Genomic DNA, 22,752 nt, shown 5'->3' with positions numbered 1-22,752 from the left:
TGATTTAGGGCTATATGAATAAACATTGATTGATTGATTGATGTTAGTATTTTAGGTGATATATTCTGCACTCCTTTTAAGGTATATTTTTTTTACTGTTGTGTTTTATGTAAATGGGACACTATGTGACCCTTTTCTTATGTCTCTACAGCACTTTGGCCAACTGGGGTTGTTTTCAAATGTTCGACTAACGCCTTCATTGTTTCATCAATCAACAGCTGTCAAGATCGGTTTCAGACTACAACAGACAGGAGGGTGGGGACCCCCACACCCTCCATTGTAGAACTTTGATAACAGGTCATCTTTATCTCAATTCACTGAAAAACTTATAAAACAGACCCCCAATTTTCCTGTTAGAAAAAAGCCCTTACAAAGGATACGGGACCCCCTTCAAGTCTACACACAGTGACAAAAAAATCATATTAAATATAGTAAAAATATAGATTATTGTTTTTTTAATCTTTCGAAGACATGCCAAATTAAATACATTAAATATATATCAATCATAGCCAGATGCCAGAAGGCGGGACTTATACACAGAATTTAGGGGGCAGGACTTTAGTTTTTGTGTATTATTTTTTCATATTAAATTTATATGACGCCATCCCTTTTTGACAGAAAGTATATCCTATATTCTGTCACAGTGATGCCTAGAATGCAGGAAGTAACTCAACCCACTTGAATAGTTTCTACCTCAGTTTGTATGGTTTGTTGAGTTAGCACAGGATTAATATGTGGAAATGACAAATGAGGTAGTTGATACATAGAATAGTTTTTTATTCATGCTTTATTTTGTTTTTGTTAAATTATAGACGGGTTGTGACTTAAAGTTGAATTGCTTTGTACTCATTGTGTTCTTCAAGGTGTTTTTAAAATTCTGCAATTTTTTTCCTCAGAATTTGTAACTAACTTGAAATGTTTTGTCAGGAAAATTATTTGTGATATGTACAATTTCAGAATGTGCTTGTTCTATTTTGGCCCGAAGTATAATAAAGAAAACAATCTGAAGTTGCTGTAGTCGTATTTTTAAGTTATCATGCCATGATTTTACCCGTCCCGCCCACGTGGAAATAGTTTTTCCTCCATGTGGCCCCTGAGCTAAAATGAGTTTGACACCCCTGCTGTAATGTGACTCATGTGAGCAGGTTACTGTATAAACACATTTTGTTATAAGTTATACAAATGTGTTCAGTTCTCAGAGACACATCAATGTCAGGCTGACAATCGCTCTTCCGCTTTCTCCAAACACGAGAACAAAGCAGCTCCTACTGACTTGTGATTGGTCAGACCGTGCCCATCTTAATCACATGGCTAATTTCAATATAATAAATTGTGATGGAACACAATTGAATATCTTATATGCTCAGACAGTAATGTGTTTATATAAGTTTAGATAGTAATATTATGTTTGTAATGGGGAAAGACGTTAATGTGTCTTGTTTTCATGTTTGCATTTAAGATAGTTGACATTTAGCATGATAACTGTTAACTGGCGATTAGTGATGTTAAGTGCCTAAGATGGTAGTTATTGATTAGCAGTGTGATGAGGGCTTTCTGCTGGTGAGTGATTAGCACTACAGTTAGAGCCACCTACCACTAGGTAGAAATGAGCAGTTTCACCAACATTTTTATGTGAAACCATATTACTAACTGTCTGGTGTTTGACAGGATTCATGGAAGTTTATTGTCATACCAGCACACGATACACATGAGATGGCACACAATTTAGTAGCACGTGAACAATAGGATTGGTCCTGGTGGAGATCTACACTCTTAGTGCTTTTCTTCTTTATTCAGAGTAATCATTTGACTTTCTAAAGGTTTTTAACTAAAACAACTCAGTAGGTTGAAAATATTCAATCAATGATTGATTGATTGATTGAAAATATTTCTGTGGTTCATGTCGTATTTAAAATGTATGATTTTTTTTTCTTAAATGTATGCCCTTTTTCTGGTTTGAACAACAGCCATCAAACATGTCTGTCCATGTGCTTTTATATATATTTTTTATTTTTTTATTTTCAAAGAGTAGTTGTCCATTATTTAATCTTAGATACTAAAGGGACAAGCGGTAGAAAATGGATGGATGGATGCTTTAAAGGGGAACATTATCACCAGACCTATGTAAGCGTCAATATATACCTTGATGTTGCAGAAAAAATACCTTCTTTTTTTTTTAACCGATTCCCAAACTCTAAATGGGTGAATTTTGGCGAATTAAACGCCTTTCTATTATTCGCTCTCGGAGCGATGACGTCACAAGGTGGCATCACATCGGGAAGCAATCCGCCATTTTCTCAAACACCGAGTCAAATCAGCTCTGTTATTTTCCGTTTTTTCGACTGTTTTCCGTACCTTGGAGACATCATGCCTCGTCGGTGTGTTGTCGGAGGGTGTAACAACACGAACAGGGACGGATTCAAGTTGCACCAGTGGCCCAAAGATGCCAAAGTGGCAAGAAATTGGACGTTTGTTCCGCACACTTTACCGACGAAAGCTATGCTACGACAGAGATGGCAAGAATGTGTGGATATCCTGCGACACTCAAAGCAGATGCATTTCCAACGATAAAGTCAAAGAAATCTGCCGCCAGACCCCCATTGAATCTGCCGGAGTGTGTGAGCAATTCAGGGACAAAGGACCTCGGTAGCACGGCAAGCAATGGCGGCAGTTTGTTCCCGCAGACGAGCGAGCTAAACCCCCTGGATGTCTTCGCTCACACCGTCCCTTATGCCACCGAAGATGATCAAGAGAAGAATATCGACCCTAGCTTCCCTGGCCTGCTGACATGAGGGTATATCTACAGAATATATTAATTGATGAAAATTGGGCTGTCTGCACTCTCAAAGTGCATGTTGTTGCCAAATGTATTTCATATGCTGTAAACCTAGTTCATAGTTGTTAGTTTCCTTTAATGCCAAACAAACACATACCAATCGTTGGTTAGAAGGCGATCACCGAATTCGTCCTCGCTTTCTCCCGTGTCGCTGGCTGTCGTGTCGTTTTCCTCGGTTTCGCTTGCATACGGTTCAAACCGATATGGCTCAATAGCTTCAGTTTCTTCTTCAATTTCGTTTTCGCTACCTGCCTCCACACTACAACCATCCGTTTCAATACATACGTAATCTGTTGAATTGCATAAGCCGCTGAAATCCGAGTCTGAATCCGAGCTAATGTCGCTATAGCTTGCTGTTCTATGTGCCATGTTTGTTTGTGTTGGCATCACTATGTGACGTCACAGGAAAATGGACGGGTGTATATAACGATGGTTAAAATCAGGCACTTTGAAGCTTTTTTTAGGGATATTGTGTGATGGGTAAAATTTTGAAAAAAACTTAAAAAAAATAAAATAAGCCACTGGGAACTGATTTGTAATGGTTTTAACCCTTCTGAAATTGTGATAATGTTCCCCTTTAAAAGAAGATTAAAATACCTTTATTTTGAAAAACAACTGCTGTGGAGTAGAAAACGGAAGTTGCTGAATTCTGGCGCATGCGCAAATGTACTTGAAGCAAAGCAAAAAAAAAAAAAAAAAAAAAAAAAAAAAAAAAAGGGGCGAAGACCGCAGTCTATGGTCTTTCAGAGAATCTTCGAATTCAGGATCTTAAAATCATATGATTCACAGCAAATATAGCAACACATATCTCAATTCGTATTTTCCAAAGCCATGAAACGTGCATTGAGTTTGGAGCGATATCTGAAGTGAAGATTGAAGACGTGATAGAAGATGGACGACTACTGCTATGCTAAGATGGCGACGTCCGCTAAAAGAGAACATGAAAGAGAATCAGCGCCACCAACGGAGAACAATCTGAAAAGCGAAGATGAAGGTGAGTGTGTTGCGTTCCCTCATTTGAAAGCTATTTGAATTCCAAGCCCTAAAAACAGAAATTAGCCGACGTTGTTGAACAATGTAAACATACCAGTGACGTGCGGTGAGGTTCATGACTGGTGAGGCACTGATTTCATCACAGTCAGATTTACAAACATATGAACCCTAAAGAGTATCTTATTCACCATTTGATTGGCAGCAGTTAACGGGTTATGTTTAAAAGCTCATACCAGCATTCTTCCCTGCTTGGCATTCAGCATCAAGGGTTGGAATTGGGGGTTAAATCACCAAAAATTATTCCCGGGCGCGGCCACCGCTGCTGCCCACTGCTCCCCTCACCTCCCAGGGGGTGAGCAAGGGGATGGGTCAAATGCAGAGGACAAATTTCACCACACCTAGTGTGTGTGTGACAATCATTGGTACTTTAACTTAACTTTATCTTTACACATACAAACTGTAGCACACAAAAAAGCACATTTAATAAAAAAAAATGTTATTATGGTCTTACCTTTACTTATAAATGAAGTCCATGCGCCGCTTCTTCTGAACAAAAGCATCGATAACTTGTTTATAGAAGTCTTCCTTATCTTTCTTCAGTTTTAAAAGTCTCTCTGTCTCGATGGAGATCTTCCTTTAATTATTACCTCCTGCTTCGATTGAAAGTCCAGTTTAGAAAACTGTTTTATTTTACATATGTAATCCTCCATGTTAAAAGTCCAGGCGAGAGGAAATGTGTTATTATGAATGTGCCTGTTATTACAGTACATATATACTTACAGCGTGTATATGAAAAGTTGATGGAAGCTTTTAGATATTTTTTAGAGTTTTTTTATAGGCATCATGCGCCTCGGCTCTGTAGTCACCGCCGCACAGCGGCATTCAGATGAAAGAACGGTACCGGTACTTTTCAAAGGTGCAATATTACCGATTTCAATTTATTTGTACCACGATACTTTATTAGTAGCAGTATACTGTACAACACTACTACACACACATACAGTACATAGAAGAAAGTGTGTTTGTGTCTTGCAGACGTCCAGCAGCTGATCGGTAATCCAGCGAAGGTTTCCCCTCAGTTAGGGGGGAGCTCCACTTTGAAGCAGGACACTCCACAGTCACCCCACATTAAAGAGGAAGAGGAGGAACTCTGCATCACTCAGGAGGGAGAGTGTCTTCTAGGACGAGAGGAAGCTGATTACACCAAGTTTCCACTGAGTATTCTCTCTGTGAAGACTGAAGATGATGAAGAGGAACCACAAGTAGACAACCTCTTAGCTCCACTATCAGATAGTGAGGCTGAAGACGAGGTTGAAGAACCTTCGAGCAGCGATACAGACTGTGAAGGTGATATGAGGACTCACACTGACAACAAACACTCTGAACGCTCTACAAAGAAGAGAGGTAAAAAATGTTTCAGCTGCCCAGTTTGTGCTAAAAGCTTTTCTGTAAATGGCATGTTGACTCGACACATGAGAACACACACAGGTGAAAAACCATTCAAGTGTTCAGTTTGTGGCAAAAGCTTTTCTCGAAATTACCGTTTGACTCGACACATGAGTACACATGCAGGTAAAAAAACAATTCATTGTTCAGTTTGTGGCAAAAGCTTTTCTCGAAATAACCATATGACTCAACACATGAGAACACATACAGGTAAAAAAACAATTAATTGTTCAGTTTGTGGCAAAATCTTTTCTCAAAATTGCCGTTTGACTCAACACATGAGAACACACACAGGTGAAAACCCATTTAACTGTTCAATTTGTGGTAAAAACTTTTCTTTAAAGAGCCGTTTGACTCAACACATGAGAACACACACAGGTGAAAAACCATTTAACTGTTCAATTTGTGGTAAAACCTGTTCTTTAAAGAACCGTTTGAATAAACACATGAGAACACACACAGGTGAAAAACCATTTAGTTGTTCAGTTTGTGGCAAAAGCTTTTCTGTTAACAGCCAAGTGACTAAACACATGAAAACACACACTGGAGAAAAAACATTTAGTTGTTCAGTTTGTGGTAAAAGGTTCGCATATAATTCAGCCGCAGTAAAACACATGAGAACACACAAGGAAAGTAACCAATTAGCTGTTTAGTTTGTGGTATGTTGCTCATATGTGGCGACATCCACCCTACCCAGGACCTCCTCACTGATATTTCACAAATATCTGAGGTATTCATACAAACTTGGATTATTTGGAGCATAATCTTATCCACTCATGACCCCATGTCTTCTCTGTATCTGAAACCTTCCTGAACAGTAAGATAGATGATGCTTCAAGTGCTTGGTTACTCCTTCTTCAGTCCAGGGACCTGGGGCCTCATGTGTCAAGTTTGTGCACGCTCAAAAACCTGCACTACGCCCTTTTTCACTGCAAAGTTCAATCAATCAATCAATCAATCAATCAATGTTTATTTATATAGCCCTAAATCACAAGTGTCTCAAAGGGCTGCACAAGCCACAACGACATCCTCGGTACAAAGCCCACATAAGGGCAAGGAAAAATTCACCCCAGTGGGACGTCGATGTGAATGACTATGAAAAACCTTGGAGAGGACCGCATATGTGGGTAACCCCCCCCCCCCCCCCCCCTCTAGGGGAGACCGAATGCAATGAATGTCGAGTGGGTCTGACATAATATTGTGAGAGTCTAGTCCATAGTGGATCCAACATAATAGTAAGAGTCCAGTCCATAGTTGGGCCAGCAGGACACCATCCCGAGCGGAGACGGGTCAGCAGCGCAGAGATGTTCCCAGCCGATGCACAGGCGAGCGGTCCACCCCGGGTCCCGACTCTGGACAGCCAGCACTTCATCCATGGCCACCGGACCTGTGCCCCCGTAGATGTATCAAAACTGACGTTGATGCATAAGTGATGCTGGGTAACTGTTTGCATAACAAACTGCCAACTTTTACTCCTCAGACTGATTGATGTGCAAATCAGAGACATATGAACAATTAACCCCCAACACCCACTACCCAACCCCCACCTCCCTCGACATTCGGGCATAACAGGTTCAATCCAGCCCGAGAGATGAGTTTGCGAAGTGTAAAATTCAGCTGCATTTTTTAATGAAAGAAACTGCTGTTCTAAATGTGTCCACTGGATGTATAGCAATTCTGTTAGGCAAGCAAATAGTTTATACCGGGGCAAGCAAGTATACCAAGCAAGAGGTACACGGTAAAGCGGGGCTGTGACTCCTCCCCCTCCACCCAACATAAAACAGTAGTAAAGTAAGCAATCAGTAACCCCACTTAAAATGCAGCATGAGACACTGCACACTGATATAGTTCTGTGAAAATGATTGTCTTCTGTGCAAATGTAAAGAAAGTGAACAGTGTGTGATTTACTGCAATACTGTCAGTCTTTGAACTTTTTATTTGTACTTTGTTGAAATTGTTCACACATTGCACAGCTTTTATTTTTCTATCAATACACATTATGTCTAGAAGACAGGAAGTAACTCAACACTCTTGAATAGTTTCTACCTCAGTTTGTATGGTTTGTTGAGTTAGCACAGAATTGATATGTGGAAATGACAAATGAGGTAGTTGAGATATGCTTTATTTGATTTTTGTTATTCAATCCTAGATGGTCTGTGACGTGAAGGTTAATCGCTTTGTAGAAACACTGAGATTAAGTCTTAAGTTCATTGTGTTCAAGGTGTTTTTGAAACCGCACCATTTTTGTCCTCAGAATTTTCAACTAACTTGAAGTGTTTTGTCAAGATGATTATTTGTCATATGTACATTTTCAGAATGTGCTTGTTCTATTTTGGGCCGAAGTAAAACAAAGAAAACAATCTGAAGTTGTCTTACTTGTATTTTTAAGTTATCATGCCACGATTTTACCCGTCCATATACTGCATCCATCAGTGTTGTTCAAGCCAAAGCGGATGCCAAACAAGCCGCGCATCTCAGCGATGGAACGGATGCATGCGATGGAAAAGGAGGCGCAGTCATTGCGCAAAAGGATGGAGAAAATGCAACTTGAAACACAGATTGACGCTTCAGATGCCGAAATATCCGTGTTAAGAGCATACTCAGAGCAAGATGGAATGGAGTCTTATTTTGAAAAAGCGAAAGGACTCAACTTCCTGATGAAAGGCAAGCATCTGTCATACTTGTGAAACCTGAACACTTACCTGCAAAAAGGAGGGAGAGTTCAGATGCACAACGTAATGGCACCAACGCACCAGCACAAATTGAAACTACACCCGTTACAAAGGAATGCAACTGTCATACATGCACATGCAACCAACAATAATTCTACTTCTCACAAATATTTTAACTGTTAATAAAACAACAAAATGCAAGTCAACTTCCACCAAGAGAAGCACCCGTTTTTGATGGTGATCCTTTGAAATTCAATCTTTTCACGCATGCATTCAAACATTGTGTGGAGCATGGGTGTCAAACTCTGGCCCGCGGGCCGTGTAATTTCACTTGGCCCTTGAAGCGATATCAAATTAACACTAGAGCTGGCCCGCCGATTATATACAGCGGCGGTGCCGCGGTAACACCGCATTCACCGCTAATTCTCATACCTGCCAACCCTCCCGGGAGACTCCCAAATTTCAGTGCCCCTCCTGAAAATCGTCACGTCCGCTTTTCATCCAGTCCAACGAGTGCTGGCCCAGTCACAAGATATCTGCGGCTTCTGCACGCACACACACGTGAATGCAACGCCATACAGGTTACACTGAGGGTGGCCGTATAAACAACTTTAACACTGTTAGAAATATACGCCACACTGTGGTCCGGGTGGACTACGAGATATAATGACTGATGAACACCTTCGTTCGATAATGAAGGTTGCCTCAGCTCCAAGCCTGAGCCCCGACATTAATGAACTAGCATCCAAGAAAATATGCCAGGTATATGGCTTGGGCACATCAGATTAGATCAGTGTGTTGTAAACTGAGCAGTTTAAAGTCCTGAATGGTTGGTTTATTCATTGTTATTTTATTTTAAAATTTATTAGCCTGTGGAAAAAGTTAATGTTGATATTTACCTCAGAAGGCTGCAAATAGAAAAGAGGCATTCCATTTTTATTTAAATTGTATTTGATATGCCATTGATATTTTTTTTAATTATTATTAGGGACCGCAATGTCCCTTTGGGACAGAGGACCCTATTGTATTTGTAAGGTTTTATTATTATTATTCCGCCGCCTCTTTGAGCTGTAATTTGACCCCCTTAACATGCTTCAAAACTCACCATATTTGACACACACATCAGGACTGGCGAGGACTGGCGAAAATTGCCATCTAATCAAAAAACCAAACCCCAAAACTCAAAATTGCGCTCTAGCACCCCCTAGGAAAAAACACAGACAAAACTGCTTGTAACTTCCGGTAGGAATGTCGTAGAGACATGAAATAAAAACCTCTATGTAGGTCTGCCTTAGACCTAGATAGCAAAAATCAACAGGAAGTTGGCAATTCCCCCTTCAAAACAAAAAGTTAGTAAAAACAGTCACTTTTGCCTCTTTGAGCTGTAATTTGACCCCCCTTAACATGCTTCAAAACCCACCAAACTGGACACACACATCAGGACTGGCAGAAATTGCGATCTTATAAAAACCCAACCCCAAAACTAAAAATTGCGCTCTAGCGCCCCCTAGGAAGAAAACACAGACACAACTGATCCTAGGAAGAAAACTCAGACAAAACTGCCTGTAACTTCCAGTAGGAATGTCTTGGAGACATGAACAAAAACCTTTATGTAGGTCTCACTTAGACCTACATTTCATGTATTGGCAACCCCCAGCGAAAACCAACAGGAAGTTTGCAATTCCCCCTTCAAAACAAAAATGTTGTAAAAATCGGTCACCTCTTTTCAAACATTATCTCCTCTGAGCGCGTTTGTCGTGTCGGCTTCAAATTAGCGCAGGAGAGAGATTGAACCCTTGTGATTAAAAGTTGACCAAAGAGTTTTAATTATTGCTCCGGTTTGGATTTTATGTGCCGTCAAAGTTGGTCCCGTCCATCGCTGCTTGCAGCTTTAATTATTATTTGAAACTCGATTTTGCATGTCACTATAAAGTTATAAAAGCCTTGCTTGTTCAATATCCAATGCAAAACTTGTTTGGGTCCCTATTAAAAGGTTAATTTGTTCAACCTTGGCCCGCGGCTTTGTTCAGTTTTCAAATTTGGCCCACTCTGTATTTGAGTTTGACACCTCTGGTGTGGAGGATAAAAGTGCCTGTACTATCTAGAAAGATACACCAGGGGGCGTCCAAGAGATCTTGTCCAAAGTTGCTTACACATGACTGCAGAAAGAGGGTTTGAGAGAGAGCTAAAGCTCTTCTGAAGGAACATTTTGGAGATGACACAACGATTACAGCAGCCTACGTGGAAAAGTTTCATCACTGGCCTGTTGTTAAAGCAGAAAATGTTTCTTCCCTCCAGGATTATGCCTTGTTCCTCTGTGGTTGCAACAACGCCATGATTGACATGAGAGAGCTGGACATGTCTGCCAGTCTCACTCATTCTGTTAAAACTTCCCTTTTAAATTAAGAGAACAATTTAGAAGTGTTGCACATGACATTCGTGAGAATCAACAACGCAGACCATGCTTTGATGATGTTGCTTGCTTTCTGGAACATCAGGTCAAACTGTAGGCTAATCCATTATGTGGAGATATTCAACAACCAGAAAAGGTTATTCATGCCAAGAGGGATGTGTACGCAATTAAACCTCAAGTAAGGAGAGGGAACTTCGCGACTAATGTCAGTGCTATTATTGACAAACAAGAACAACATGTGGTCAAATAAAAAACTCCTTCATTCCGCACTCCATCCAGCTGTATAATCACTCGCCATACAGCAATAGATGATATCTGTCTATTACCTGACACCTTCTATGTCAGCTATCTCTCTTTGTTTATAATGTCTATTTTCTGCTGAATCTACTCTCTATTTTATGCTGCAGCTGTTACATATACTGTATATCCTGTAATATTGTACATGGTCATTGTTATATATTGTATGTATGACATACTTGCAAACCTTGAGACCTCCGATTTTGGGGGGTGGCGGGGGGCGTGGTCGGGGGCGTGGTTAAGAGGGGAGGAGTATATTTACAGCTAGAATTCACCAAGTCAAGTATTTCATATATATATATATATATATATATATATATATATATATATATATATATATATATATATATATAAATAAAAGAAATACTTGAATTTCAGTGTTCATTTATTTACACATATACACACACATAGCACTCAACTACTCATTGTTGAGTTAAGGGTTGAATTGTCCATCCTTGTTCTATTCTCTGTCACTATTTTTCTAACCATGCTGAACACCCTCTCTGATGATGCATTCTGCTTCGTCTCCTTGTTGTGTGCGCAGTTGTGCACTGCACTCTCTAAAAGACCTAGATGTTAATGTCACATATGCATGTACAGTAGATGGCAGTATTGTCCTGTTTAAGAGTGTCACAACATTGCTGTTTACAGCAGACAAACTGCTTTACGGTAGACGAAAACGTGACTGCTGTTGTTGTGTGTTGTTGCCGTGCTGGGAGGACGTTAATGAAACTGCCTAACAATAAACCTGGAGGGGGCGTGGCCTCCAGCTCCGCCTGAATTTCGGGAGATTTTCGGAAGAAAATTTGTCCCGGGAGGTTTTCGGGAGAGGCGCTGAATTTCGGGAGTCTCCTGGAAAATCCGGAAGGGTTGGCAAGTATGATATATGATATAAACATAGAATATAATATATCAGTATATATTATATACTGTACATATATTATGTAAATATTACATATATGTTATATGTTATATTGCTACTACAGTAATTTTTTGTCTATTTTATACTTGCATTGTCCTTTCCATCCTTACACTTTTCATCCTTTGTAACTGAGCTACTGTGTGGAACAATTTCCCTTGTGGATCTTTAGCGTTTGTCTAAGTCTGATGTGATGGGACACAAGTAGGGGATTTTATTTTTTATGTGTCATTGCCATGCATGTTTTTAGAGTGTTTTTATTGTTGTGGGTTGTAATTGCATGTTTTTATTGCTGTGGAATTTGATTGTATTTTTAGTTGCATGTTTTTACACTTTGTGGATTTTGATTGTATTTTTAATTGCATGTTTTTACCCCTCGTGGACTTTGCTGGCATTTTAAGACTTGACCCTTTTAGTTTGTTGCCCCTGACAACCAAAGTGCCCAATCAAACGGCACCTGAGATCAGACGCACCTGTGCAGCACTAGGACTGCACACATTTAAAAGGGAAGCATCCAACAGACCGAGGGAAGCGCGACAGAAGGAGGAGGAAGCGACCGGAGAGTATCGACAGGCTGGGAAGGAATCCAGGACTACACAGCAGACCCCGCAAGCTATCGGAGTGAACCCCAAGAAACCCACAACACGCAGGGGCAGAGGAAACTCTGCCTCCGAAGTAAGTGTCGTGGATTGTGGATATGTGGGGGTGATCAAACTGCCTTTGGCTGTGGGCTTGCGGGCTCGTGCGTTGTACGCTGGCTGTGTGGTCCTGTGGGCAGGAGCGATCGGGACCCAGAGACCTGCGGTGACTCCCGGGAGCGACCAAGAGGTGGAGCGAGACAGACCCCGCAAGCTACCGGAGTGAACCCCAAGAAGCCCACAACACGCAGGGGCAGAGGAAACTCTGCCTCCGAAGTAAGTGTCGTGGATTGTGGATATGTGGGGGTGATCAAACTGCCTTTGGCTGTGGGCTTGCGGGCTCGTGCGTTGTACGCTGGCTGTGTGGTCCTGTGGGCAGGAGCGATCGGGACCTGGAGACCTGCGGTGACTCCCGGGAGCGACCAAGAGGTGGAGCGAGACAGACCCCGCAAGCTACCGGAGTGTACCCCAAGAAGCCCACAACACGCAGGGGCAGAGGAAGCTCTGCCTCCGAAGTAAGTGTCGTGGATTGTGGATATGTGGGGGTGATCAAACTGCCTTTGGCTGTGGGCTTGCGGGCTCGTGCGTTGTACGCTGGCTGTGTGGTCCTGTGGGCAGGAGCGATCGGGACCCAGAGACCTGCGGTGACTCCCGGGAGCGACCAAGAGGTGGAGCGAGACAGACCCCGCAAGCTACCGGAGTGTACCCCAAGAAGCCCACAACACGCAGGGGCAGAGGAAGCTCTGCCTCCGAAGTAAGTGTCGTGGATTGTGGATATGTGGGGGTGATCAAACTGCCTTTGGCTGTGGGCTTGCGGGCTCGTGCGTTGTACGCTGGCTGTGTGGTCCTGTGGGCAGGAGCGATCGGGACCCAGAGACCTGCGGTGACTCCCGGGAGCGACCAAGAGGTGGAGCGAGACAGACCCCGCAAGCTACCGGAGTGAACCCCAAGAAGCCCACAACACGCAGGGGCAGAGGAAACTCTGCCTCCGAAGTAAGTGTCGTGGATTGTGGATATGTGGGGGTGATCAAACTGCCTTTGGCTGTGGGATTGCGGGCTCGTGCGTTGTACGCTGGCTGTGTGGTCCTGTGGGCAGGAGCGATCGGGACCCAGAGACCTGCGGTGACTCCCGGGAGCGACCAAGAGGCGGAGCGAACGGGACGGGTACGGCCACGTAGGTCCCGCGAGTGACCGGCAACTGACGAGGAGAGTGGGCGTACCCAATACTTTGACGCGGAACTACAGCAGGGGCAGGGGAAACCCTGCCTTGCGTGTAAGTGTGGCGTCAGCCCGGAGAGCGTCTCTGTAGTTTTAGAAGATTTTATCCCCGTGGCCTGCCTCCGTTTTAATTCTGTGTGCAGGAGGACGCCGTGGAAGTGGGTGGAGCCAGGACGCTGACCCACTACGCCTGTCGCAGCTGTACCCTCACCATAGTCAAATCAAATCAAATCAACTTTATAGTATTGGTTACCAATTGGTATTTTTAGTATTGACAACTGGATGGTTTTAATATATATTGTAATAAATTGTAAATCAGCATCATTATCTTTCCTTATTTTGGGACGGTTGCTCTCACTGCATTGGGTTCTTAATATTTATATTGGTTTTTAACAAAAATTTATTAGATTTTAATATCCCACCACTCGGGTCCATCACACTAACCAGTGTTTCCCACACATTCATTTATTTGTGGCGGCCCGCCACGAAAGAATTACGTCCGCCACAAATGGATTTTTCGGCTTTTGACTCGCTCGACCGCTCATAAAAGCAATGAGACTCTGTCTGTGAATGTTGCTTGTAGTTACAACTACGGTGCAGTAGGTGGCGTTAGCCTACTATGCATTGTAACTCCGCCAATTGCACTTAATTCACCTGGTGGGCCAGAAGAAGAAAAAGAAGAAGAAGAAGAAGAGGGACGGACGGACGGGATCAAAATACGAGGGTAATATAGGTTATAGGTAGATAGATTATAGCTGCATCGCTCGCGGCTTGTCATATATTTAACGTTAATCCGTGATTTCACCGAGCGTTTCACTGACGGTGAGCAGCCTGACGCTGCTTCATTAACACCGCCGCTGTTTGACTCGGGGGCCGGGGCAGACGCACGTAATAACAGTCACCTGTTTTCATACCGACGAGCTAACGTGTCCAGGTTATAACCCTGTTGTCAATAAACACACATGGACTGAAGCTAAATTGTCCACTGTCCACTGCAGCATGTGAATGCAATGAAAATAATAAAATCTGAGCCAACCAGCTGTTAAAATGTTGTCCAGGTTAATGTTTTGGCCATTAAAGGCCCTTCATTTTAAGATTTCAACTGTGATCGGGCTTTAAACAGGTGGCTGACCTGTTCAGATGGGTGTAACTGCTACTGGTCAAATAATGTGAAATAGCATTTAATTTTACATGTATGCAATGTCATTTAAATGTAATTATAGATGATAATAATAATAATAATAATAATAATAAATACTGTGTAGTGTTGTAAATAGTCAACGGGAAGAATTTTACTAAGATATAAGCCATGAGCACTACACAGCCAGAAAAAAATCTAGGCAGGACAAGTAAAAATATTGGGGCAAGTAGATTTGAGAAGTCGGGCAAGTAGAAAAACACCTTAACGTTGAACCCTGCATGTGTTGAGCTGCTGCCGCTTAAGGTTAGACGGCACTGTACATAGAGCGCTTCTGCTCGTTAGTAATAAATTCTAATGTTGGATGTTCACTCCTTCATACAGATGAGTATAGAAAAATATTTTCAACGGCCGAAAAGGGCTCGACTTGGAGAGGATGTAGGCCTACAGTCCGGACCACAGGTGCGACCTGTTCAGCAGCAGCAGGAGGAGGAGGAGGAGGAGGAGGTTGACTGACTGTGGCAGGACACCTCTGCCTCTGTTTCACTTCATGTTGCTGGTAAATAATATGGTTGTAGTAGTAGGCTAAAGTTAAATTATTTAGTATTCACTAATTAAAGGGGCAGAGCTTTAAGAGACATTTTAGCTTTTATATTTTATAAGATATATTTTTTGTAAGAACCACAATTAATAAATATATTTTCAGTGAATCACTAATTGTATATAATCAAATCTGTATATAAATATGTACATAAAATGTTGTAATTATATTCCAACTCCGCGTTCTTCTTGGTCATCGCCGCCGCCACCCCCCACCCCCCGACCACACCACCACAAATAGATGCCTGTCCTGTGGGAAACACTGCTAACATAACAAAGCAATGGAAATCAGTCCAAGGAAAAGCAGTTATTTATTTTGTTCACAACATCATCCTGTGAATGACTGTCCAAGGTTCATAAAAATCAAACATCGTGACAAGAGCAACTTCTTAAAGGAAAAAGGAGCTTGTTTTAGGTGTCTTAAGACTGGACATTGGAGCAGCAGTTGTGATAAATGCATAACCTGTGAAAAATGCAAACTAAATCAAAAAATGCAAACTAAATCATCCAACAGTTATATATATTCAAGTTAACAAGGTGGACAAGGCAGTGAGCACCAGTGACAGCAGTGGACCTGAACCAAGGGTAAGTAACACTCTTGTAACGGCTAAAACCTTTGGAAGTCAAACAGGGGCCAGGAGCAATGGAACGCTGTCAATCATTCTAGTCCAGGTAAAAGCAAGAGAAGGCAACAAAAGCATTAAAACCTATGCATTTCTGGACAATGGATCAACATCTACATTTTGTACTGAAGGTCTCATGAGAAAGCTGAACCTCAATGGAAAAAGATCAAAAATATGCCTGTTAATAATGGTGCCCAAAACATCTGTGTCAACCTATATTGTAAGTGGCCTGGAAGTGTCAAACCTTAATGGAGAACAGTAGTACAGTCTTCCTGAGGCTTACACTCAAAAAGCAATGCCAGTGAATGCAACAAATAAAATCCAAACAGACTTTTTCAGAAAGTGGTCTTACCTTGATCACATTGACATCCCAGAGATTCCTGCTCAGGTGGAGTTGTTAATTGGAACTAACACTTCTCAACTGTTGGAACCCTGGGAGGTTGTTAATAGTCACCAAAACCCTACCGGGTTGGGTTGTTAGTGGCACTGATAAACTCTGTGAAGGTAACAATGATTCTGTCTCCGTGAACTGAGTGTCTGTGGAGTCATTGGAGCTGATACTGAGGAGGCAGTACGAGCATGACTTCAATGAAAAGGATACAGAGGACAAAATGGAAATGTCCAGAGAGGAGGCCAGATTGCACAGTTGCTACAAACATTTTTGAACGGCGTGGACAACACTACCAGGTGCTAGTGGATTCCGGAAAGAGTTGTCAGGAGTGCCAAGCAATTGATGGAGAAATCCCACCAGGACAAAACTGATGACTTCCTAAACCTCCTTAACCTCAGAAACATGGGGCGTGGTTAAGAGGGGAGGAGTACGTATATTGACAGCTAGAACTCACCAAGTCAAGTATTTCATACATATACAGTATATATATATATATATATATATATATATATATATATATATATATATATATATACATCCTGAAAATATGCAAACAAAACTGTTTAGATAATTGATACTTCAAACTTTCATAAATAAATATTAAGGAATATAACATAACTTGGCTTCTGAGAGCTTCAAAATGTAATGAATAAAATGCTAAAGTTGTTGATAAACAAGCAATTATTTTAATAATTAAATATGGTCAATTTAAGTGAATTATTAAGATAATTTAAAATTAATTATTTCATATATGTTTATTTTAATGCATAATTCTATGGCTGGATGTAATAAGGAGTCAGAAAAAATACAAATAAAAATGCAATTAATTTTGATGTTTTTAGCAAAATACAGTAAAAATGTATTTAGTTTTTTTTGTTTTGTTTAATTAATAAATATATTTATTTTTAGGTAAGATAAACATAATAATACAATGTATCTCCAGTCTGGATGATTTAGTTCTTGTCACCCTGTTGTCCTCCCGTCATGAAAAAAGGCCATCCTCACTCAGGTCCGCATGGAATCGGGAGATTTTCGGGAGAATATTTGTCCCGGTAGGCTTTCGGGAGAGGCGCTGAATTTCGGGAGTCTCCCGGAAAATTCGGGAGGGTTGGAAAGTATGGGTTGCTTTCCTCTTCCAGTTTCTTCGTTTGACTATTTTGACTGCTCATTTCTACCAAGAGATAGGTGGCTCTAACTGTAGTACTAATCACTCACTCACGAGCAGAAAGCCCTCATCACACTGCTAATCAATAACTACCATCTTAGGCACTTAACATCACTAATCGCCAGTTAACAGCTATCATGCTAAATGTCAACTATCTTAAATGCAAACATGAAAACAAGACACATTAACATCTTTCCCCGTTACAAACAGTATAACCCAATCTAAACTTATACAAACACATTACTGTCTGAGTATATAAGATATTAAATTGTGTTACATCGCAATTTATTATATTGAAATTAGCCATGTGATTAAGATGGGCACGGTCTGACCAATCACAAGTCAGTAGGAGCTGCTTTGTTCTCGTGTTTGGAGAAAGCGGAAGAGCGATTGTCAGCCTGACATTGATGTGTCTCTGAGAACTGAACACATTTTTATAACTTATAACAAAATGTGTTTATACAGTAACCTGCTCACATGAGTCAGATTACAGCAGGGGTGTCAAACTCATTTTAGCTCAGGGGCCGCATGGAGGAAAATCTGTTTCTACATGGACCGGACGGGTAAAATCATGGCATGATAACTTAAAACTACGACTACGACAACTTCAGATTGTTTTCTTTATTTTACTTTGGCCCAAAATAGAACAAGAACATTCTGAAAATTTACATATCACAAATAATCATCTTGACAAAACACTTCAAGTTAGTTGAAAATTTAAAAGAAACAAATGGTACATTTTCAAACACACCTTGAAGAACACAATGAACTTAGACTTAATCTCAGTGTTTCTACAAAGCAATTAAACTTTAAGTCACAACCCATCTAGGATTGAACAAAAAACAAAATAAAGCATGAATAAAAACTATTCTAAGTATCAACTACCTCATTTGTCATTTCCACATATTAATCCTGTGCTAACTCAACAAACCATACAAACTGAGGTAGAAACTATTCAAGAGTGTTGAGTTACTTCTTGTCTTCTAGACATAATGGGTATTGATAGAAAAATAAAAGCTGTGCAATGTGTGAACAATTTCAACAAAGCACAAATAAAAAGTTCAAAGACTGACAGTATTGCAGTAAATCACACACTGTTCACTTTCTTTACATTTGCACAGAAGACAATCATTTTCACAGAACTATATCAGTGTGCAGTGTCTCATGCTGCATTTTAAGTGGGGTTACTGATTGCTTATTTTACTCCTGTTTTATGTTGGGTGGAGGGGGAGGAGTCACAGCCCCGCTTTACTGAGTACCTCTTGCTTGGTATACTTGCTTGCCCCCGTATAAACTATTTGCTTGCCTAACAGAATTGCTATTGCGACATCCAGTGGACACACTTAGAACAGCAGTTTTTTTCAATTAAAAATGTAGCTGAATTTTACACTTCGCAAACTCATCTAGCGGACCGGATTGAACCTGTTATGCCCGGAAGTCGAAGGAGGTGGGGGTTGAATTGTGGGTGTTGGGGGTTAATTGTTCATATGTCTCTGATTTGCACATCAATCAGTCTGAGGAGTAAAAGTTGGCAGTTTGTTATGCAAACAGTTACCCAGCCTAACTTATGTGTCAACGTCAGTTTTGATACATCTCAACTTTGCGTGAAAAAGGGTGTAGTGCAGGTTTTTGAGCGTGCGCTAACTTGACACATGAGGCCCCAGGTCCCTGGACTGAAGAAGGAGTAACCAAGCACTTGAAGCATCATCTATCTTACTGTTCAGGAAGGTTTCAGATACAGAGAAGACATGGGGTCATGAGTAGATAAGATTATGCGTCAAATAATCCAAGTTTGTATGAATACCTCAGATATTTGTGAAAGAAGCAGTGAGGAGGTCCTGGGTAGGGTGGATGTCGCCACATATGAGCAACATACCACAAACTAAACAGCTAATTTGTTATTTTCCCTTGTGTGTTCTTATGTGTTTTACTGCGTCTGCCTTATGTGTGAACCTTTTACAGCACACTGAACAACTAAATGTTTTTTTCTCCAGCGTGTGTTCTCATGTGTCGACACAAAGAACTGTTTTGAGGAAAGCTTTTACCACAAACTGAACAATTAAAGGGTTTTTCACCTGTGTGTGTTCTCATGTGTTGAGTCAAATGGCTCTTAACAGAAAAGCTTTTGCCACAAACTGAACACTTATATGGTTTTTCATCTGTGTGTGTTCTCATGTGTCGACACAATGAGCTGTTATGAGGAAAGCTTTTACCACAAACTGAACAATTAAATGGTTTTTCACCTGTGTGTGTTGTCATGTGTTGAGTCAAAGAGGTATTTCGAGAAAAGATTTTGCCACAAACTGAACAATTACATGTTTTTTCACCTGTGTGTGTTCTTATGTGTTGAGTCAAAGTGCTCTGAAAAGAATAGTTTTTACCACAAATCGAACAGTTAAATGGTTTTTCACCTGTGTGTGTTCTCATGTGTTGAGTCAAGTGGCTATTTCGTGAAAGGTTTTTGCCACAAACTGAGCAATTAAATGTTTTTTCTCCTGTGTGTGTTCTCATGTGTTGAGTCAAAGTGCTATTTTGAGAAAAGCTTTTGCCACAAACTGAACAATTACATGTTTTTTCACCTGTGTGTATTCTCATATGTCGAGTCAAAGAGCTATTTTGAGAAAAGCTTTTGCCACAAACTGAACAATTAAACGGTTTTTCACCTGTGTGTGTTCTCATGTGTTCAGTCAAAAAGCTATTTCGAGAAAAGCGTTTGCCACAAACTGAGCAGCTCAAACATTTTTTACCTTTTTTCTTTGTAGAGCACTCAGAGTGTTTGTTGTCAGTGTGAGTCCTCATATCACCTTCACAGTCTTTATCGCTGCTCAAAGGCTCTTCAACCTCGTCTTCAGCCTCACTATCTGATAGTGGAGCTAAGAGGTTGTCAACTTGTGGTTTCTCTTCATCATCTTCAGTCTTCACAGAGAGAATACTCAGTGGAAACTTGGTGTAATCAGCTTCCTCTCGTCCTAGAAGACACTCTCCCTCCTGAGTGATGCAGAGTTCCTCCTCTTCCTTTTTAATGCAGGGTGGTTGTGAAGTCTCCTGCTTCAAAGTGGAGCTCCCCCCTAACTGAGGGGAAACTTCTTCTGGATTACCGATCAGCTGCTGGACGTCTGCAAGACACAAACAACAAAAACACATTTTCTTCTATGTACTGTATGTGTGTGTAGTAGGGTTGTACAGTATACCGCTACCAATAAAGTATCGCGGTACTAATCAATTGACCAGAGCCGAGGCGCATGATGTTGAGTGTGTCAAAACGCACACAAAGTGCATACAAGCAATAACATGGTGGAGATGAAGAAAGGCAACAAACAACAATTATATTGGTTAATAAAGAGGGTGAAGTGCAATATGGAGGTATTTGGGCTTCTAAACTAACAATAAAGGTGACACTTTACACCTTTTCTGTTTGTGGGCTCTCAGACCGTGGTCGAGGAGCGCAGTGGAGACGTTCCCTCCAGAGCCCATGTTTTGTCGGGGGTAACACTGGGTCCATAAAGCTCAGCTCTCTGGCTGGAAGGACGAGGCCGTCGATTAGTTACAACTTGCTCACTTTCCGAAAGCCTATCGTGTGCAGTTAACTAGTTCTGTAATGTTCCTGTGCCTTTAATTTGGTAATTCTATTTGTGACGTCATTATTCCTGATGTTCAAACAGCTGCTCTACAGGAGCAAATTAAAGGTTTGGAGCTCGCTGACCTACAGCAAGTGATAGAGGAGGAAAGGAAAGATGATTTGGAGGCGAAGAGATTGAATGCACAAGCTAAAGAAGGACAAAGACTACAAGAGGATGCTCACCTCGCCAAGGAGAATATGGCAAGGGAAATGGAACGGCGCAGACGCTTAAAGAAACTGGAGAAAGACATACACATTGCCTATATTGTTAAGTCCTTCCTGTCAGAGTCCGAAGATGATACAATGTCAACAATGTCAGCTCCGCCCTCTGCTGACATGCTTCAGCCCCCATCAATAGCTACAATGAAATCTGCTGCCGGTATCCCGATGACACAGCCATCGACAACGATTCCCATTCCTGTCCAAGGTGCACAAACTTGTGTCCCAACATTAGTAGTCCCCACTACAGCTCCTGTCTCTGTCACCTTGCCTGCAAGTGTGTCTTTCACAAGTCAACATATGCCAGTCTTTCCCACATCAAGTTATGCATCAACAATGACACATGCAGCCGCAGTGCCACAAACCATGCAAACTTCTGTACCACGACCACCAGTTCCAGCTGGTGCACCTCCTCCAGCTGGGCACTATGTTCAATACACCTTACCATCTGCGACTCCAGCCCCGGCAGCGCCACCCTGGTTCTACCCGGGAATCAAGACCCTGATCGCTACATCCTATGGCATTCCTAAACCAGTACTTCCGAGGTTTGAGAGTGGCCGGGAAAGTGATTTCACTCTACTCAAGATGGCGCTAGAGAACTTGATGAATAGTCATCCTCACCTCAGCGAGCAATATACCGTATTTTCCGCACCATTAGCCGCACCTAAAAACCACAAATTTACTCAAAAGCTGACAGTGCGGCTTTTAACCCGGTGCGCTTTATATATGGATAAATATTAAGATTCATTTTCATAAAGTTTAGGTCTCGCAACTTCGGTAAACAGCCGCGATCTTTTTTCCCGGTAGAACAGGAAGCGCTTCTTCTTCTACGCAAGCAACCGCCAAGGTAAGCACCCGCCCCCATAGAACAGGAAGCGCTTCTTCTTCTACTGTAAGCAACCACCCGCCCCCGGAAGAAGAAGAAGCGCGCGGATTTTCGTTTCATTTCCTTTGTGTGTTTACATCTGTAAAGACCAGACCACAAAATGGCTCCTACTAAGCGACACGCGTATAACGCAGAATTTAAACTTAAGGCAATAAGTCATGCCGAAGAACACGGAAATAGAGCAGCAGCAAGAGAATACAACATAAATGAATCAATGGTGCGTAGGTGGAGGAAGCAAGAAGATGACCTGCGCCAGGTAAAGAAGACAAAACAGAGTTTCCGAGGGAACAAAGCAAGATGGCAACTGTTGGAGGACAAACTCGAACAGTGGGTTGTTGAGCAGAGAGCAGCAAGCAGAAGTGTCAGCACCATCACTATTCGAATGAAGGCAACAGCGCTAGCAAGCGAACTTCACCTGGATGATTTTAAAGGTGGTGCTTCTTGGTGTTTCCGGTTCATGAAAAGACGCAATCTCTCCATCCGCACACGGACCACTATTTCACAGCAACTGCTGGACAACAGTGACGCTGACTCCGATGACTTCGACGAGACGGAACCGGCCATTTTGGATCCCACATTTGCCCAACTTTTCAATTCGGACACCGAAGACGAAGAATTCGAAGGATTTACGAATGAAGAATAACTTCAGAAGGTGAGCGCTATGTTTATTTTGTGTGTT

The 22,752-nt window shown here is 41.6% G+C and overlaps 2 protein-coding genes across 2 annotated transcripts in view; one reads left to right on the top strand and one right to left on the bottom strand.

Annotated features, from left to right (window-relative positions):
• The first annotated feature begins 3,622 nt into the window (after positions 1-3,622).
• LOC133619281 (uncharacterized) overlaps positions 3,623-22,752 on the top strand; it is a 260,390-nt gene continuing 241,260 nt past the window's right edge. The window contains exon 1 of the mRNA XM_061980233.2: positions 3,623-3,830. Within this exon, the coding sequence (XP_061836217.1) occupies positions 3,728-3,830 (103 nt within the window). The 5' untranslated portion in view covers positions 3,623-3,727. The remainder of the gene's footprint in view (positions 3,831-22,752) is intronic.
• Positions 17,991-21,635, bottom strand: LOC133619367 (uncharacterized). The gene is made up of 3 exons (XM_061980345.2): positions 21,553-21,635; positions 21,454-21,458; positions 17,991-20,465 (listed from the first exon to the last, which is right to left on the bottom strand). The coding sequence occupies exons 1-3, from the start codon at positions 21,633-21,635 to the stop codon at positions 19,324-19,326; spliced, it is 1,230 nt and encodes a 409-aa protein (XP_061836329.2). The 3' UTR covers positions 17,991-19,323.

This window comes from Nerophis lumbriciformis, linkage group LG20 (genome assembly GCF_033978685.3).
Source record: "Nerophis lumbriciformis linkage group LG20, RoL_Nlum_v2.1, whole genome shotgun sequence".
Lineage (NCBI taxonomy): Eukaryota > Metazoa > Chordata > Actinopteri > Syngnathiformes > Syngnathidae > Nerophis > Nerophis lumbriciformis.
This window is presented reverse-complemented; position numbering and strand designations above follow the sequence as displayed.

Coding starts and splice junctions, on each gene's coding strand:
- LOC133619367 (XM_061980345.2), bottom strand. CDS start 21,635: ATGGTAAGGTGTATTGAACATAGTGCCCAGCTGGAGGAGGTGCACCAG.